The 3,700-nt window shown below is 37.6% G+C and overlaps 1 protein-coding gene across 1 annotated transcript; it reads left to right on the top strand.

The window, feature by feature from the left end:
- Positions 1 to 2,922: 2,922 nt before the first annotated feature.
- LOC147444510 (uncharacterized) lies at positions 2,923 to 3,462 on the top strand. Its single transcript, XM_086528115.1, has one exon. It carries the CDS (start codon positions 2,923 to 2,925, stop codon positions 3,460 to 3,462), a length of 540 nt encoding a protein of 179 aa, XP_086384241.1.
- The last annotated feature ends 238 nt before the right edge of the window (positions 3,463 to 3,700 follow it).

Below are 3,700 nucleotides of genomic sequence, written 5' to 3'. Positions count from 1 at the left end.
GAGAACCTACAATCGCTCTTCCATGACTCAAGATGGGGCACCCTTTCACTAGGTGTTTGTCAGAATCCAGAATGATCCCAGTCAATGGTTTTGCAACCTACACCTTTTGCAAATTCTAGTAAAGTTGGGATACTCAGATGCCCTCTACCTTGATTCTAAGTTAGGTTGTTGTTCTATCTCTGAAGTTTATAGCAAAATTAATGCTTTAAAGAGCATTGTAGGACTTGATAAGATAGAGAATCATAACGAGCATGCTTTCAAGCGTCCCAGTGCTAAACGCTCCTTTCCCATTTTAAAATGTAGATGGGGTTGATCATGTATTGAGCAGAACTTTCTACTAAGTAAAATGATTGATGAGCATTTTGATTTTTTTTCCACTTCTCATGCAATCCTCTGTTATTTCTCACATCTAAATAGAGATGATGTATCTTTTTGTTTCTAAAAAGCAAGCACTTAAAAAGTGAATATTCTAGGAGGGTTATTTTTTGTCTTTGGTTGTCACATTTCTCTTTGCAACCACTGTAGTTTTTTGTGTACAGTAAAATGGAGATTAGTCATGCCATTCCTCTCACTATTGCAACCAGGCTTGATATCTTCTCGAATAGATGCAAGTGCATCAACTAATGAAGAGGAGATACTACCATCTCTTTCTATTTGCAATGTGCATGCGGCAAAGAGAGCAAGTCAAAATGTTGGGAGGAATATTGCATCAGCTAATGAAGAGGAGATATTGTCATCTCTTCCTATTTGCAATGTGCGTGCAACAAAGAGAGCAACTCGAAATATCGGGAGGAATTCTAAAATGCAGATTATTGAAAGCCCGCTAGAGATCAAAGCCTCTTGGAAAAGGATGGAGACAATGCAAACCAATGTCTCTGATGTGGTTGAAACTTTAAGCTCTACATTGGATATTGAAAGTGGGATACTGTGGAAATTGCGAGAAGAGACAAAAGCAACAAACTTGCAGAGCTTAGAGAGTGAGGCATACTTGAGAGAGAAACTTTCTCAAGTTGAGGATTCTCAAAAGATGATATTATTGAGAATCTTCGAAAAGAGGTGTCAAGGAGTCAACGTGAATCAAAAGGATGAAAGACAATACTCTACGACACATCGCGCCAGGATTGAGAAGTACTGTCAAACAAGCTGGGTGCTTTGACAAAGGTTCAAGGTTCAAGACTTTCAAATATCCGAGCTACCTCAAATAAATTAAGTGCTTTGGCTAGATTAGTTTGACCAAAGCAACGTCAAGTTTCTCAACGACCTAATCCTACTAATGGAATCAATATGTAATTCTATGTTGTATCTTCATCAAACTGTACTTTTTTTTTTGAGACACTATCAATGTGTCAATTGTTCAATGTAGAGGAGATAATTTGATGTTCCAGTTTATATTGATTTTTGTTCATGCATAAGAACATCCTTTTACTAATTGATCAAAACTATAGCAAGTACCTTATAAAAGATCTATTTGCAGGTGATTTCATAGATGGTATTTGGACCATGTATATTATCACCTGGTCATGCACGATGTAGCCGACTATGTGATGAATTCCAAAAGGTGAGACGTCAAATAGCACGAGAGAGAACAAGGCATTCACTACAAAGTACTATATAAACTTTATTGGATGTCAATGAAAGATAGTGCTTGCATGATGTAAATGAAGGAAACTCTAAAGCCATAGATATTGGGATGACAATGAACATAGCATTGCGATGTAATCAAGAGACTGTAGAGCCTATAATTATCCTTGAAGAGGGAAACTATTCTAAAGTAGAAAAACATTGTTTGTCCATCCGCTTTGAATACCCAACTTCTCTCCTTTTACACACAAGTCTATGGCACCTGTTCTATCCAAAAAGTGTGTATTGCACAACTTAGGAAGCTTAGATTTTGTTTGCTCCAACTGTGGAGCAAAGGCTTGGAAGGATGAAGAAAAGACTATCCAAACATTCGCGGGTAAATATTGTTGCTCGGATGGAAGAGTTCGATTACTTCCTTTGAATGAGCCACCAAGTGAATTGAAAGATTTGATGAGCTCAACCACAACAAGAAGTAGATAGTCCTTACAAAACATTCAGGGATATAATAATGCATTGGCATTTGTGTCTCTTGGTGCCCATATCGATGAGACTATTAATGATGGTGGGAAAGGTGTATACACTTTTAAGGTACATGGCTCTGTTTATCATAGCATTGGTTCTTTAGCGTCAACTGAAGGACAAAATGAAGTTGCAAGCTTTGCACAATTATATTTTTTTGATACCGAACATGAGTTGAGCAATAGATTGCATCATGTTTCAGATTTAGATCGTAGTATTCTAGAGTGTTTACAATTGAGGATGCATAGAGTAAATCCTATGCAAATGCTCTACGATCTGTTGCTTCTTTGTCTGAAGATACTATTGTACCCAATATGAGGATGGTTATTGAGGAGCATCGTTGTGGTTGGCAATATCTTGCTCCAAGGGATTCTGAAGTTGCTACAATTATGCCAGGACAAGGGGATGATAGAAATATTGGCTATGTTGGCTATCCCGACATTGTACTGAATTTTCAACACGGGGCTTGAAAAGAATCTCGAGCATGCATCGATCTTACATGTCCTTATTGTATGTTTTATTAAGTCAAAAGCAATATCATGTCTCTCGTTTACAAATAAGAGATGATACAGTGGAGTGTCTTCTTCAAGGGGGTAGGCTACTACAACAATATGTCATGGATGCTTATAGTACTAAAGAGGAGTCACGGCTATTGTGGATGCAAAATAACCAAAGAACACTTCATGCTGAAGTGTACCAAGGATGGGTTGACATGGTTGAGGCTAGAGATGGCTGAAGGTCAAAATGTTGGCCGTAGAATTGTTTTGCCTTTGTCTTTTGTTGGAGGTCTAAAGATATATGTGCCAACGATTCGAAGATGTAATGGCTATTGTTCGTAGTAGGGGGAAATTGGATCTCTTCATCACATTCACATGTAATCCACGATGGAAGGAAATAGATGATGCATTACTACCTGGACAAAGTGTTGTTGATCGTCCTAATGTGACTACACATGTGTTTTATCAGAAGTTCCAAGATAAGATGCATTTACTTATCAAGCAAGCCGTATTTGGGGAGGTGATTGGATGTGTATCAGTGGTCGAGTTTCAAAAGAGAGGTCTTCCTCATGCTCATATATTGTTGATACTTGCATCTGAATATAAGCCTATAGATACATTCCACTATGAAAAGTTGGTTTGTGCAGAGCTCCTTGACAAGAACGTGTTTCCAGAATTATTAGATGTAGTGAGCCGTTGTAATTTTTATGGGCCATGTGGCCCTTTGAACCCAAGTTCTCCATGTATGGTTGATGGAAAGTGTAGATTCAATTTTTCACGAACATTTTCTACGTCTACAAATGTAAATGAAAGTGGATATTCTGTGTATATGAGACGAGATGATGGAAGGTTTGTTCCATTTTAAAATTACAATTTAGATAATCGTTGGATTGTTCCTTACAGCCCTCTCTTATCACTGAGATACAAAGCCCATATTAATGTGGAGATTCGCAATTGTCATTGCAATTGAATATCTTTATAAGTATGTCTACAAGGGACATGATCGAGCCACTGTTGTTCTTCAAGATTTTGAAGGAGCTACTAATGAGTATAATAACTAGAACGCTTCTTCACATTTTTCATTTTACTCAAACTTTGTGTGA

Source organism: Adiantum capillus-veneris, chromosome 13 (assembly GCF_014529385.1).
Source record: "Adiantum capillus-veneris isolate H3 chromosome 13, ASM1452938v2, whole genome shotgun sequence".
Lineage (NCBI taxonomy): Eukaryota > Viridiplantae > Streptophyta > Polypodiopsida > Polypodiales > Pteridaceae > Adiantum > Adiantum capillus-veneris.
This window is presented reverse-complemented; position numbering and strand designations above follow the sequence as displayed.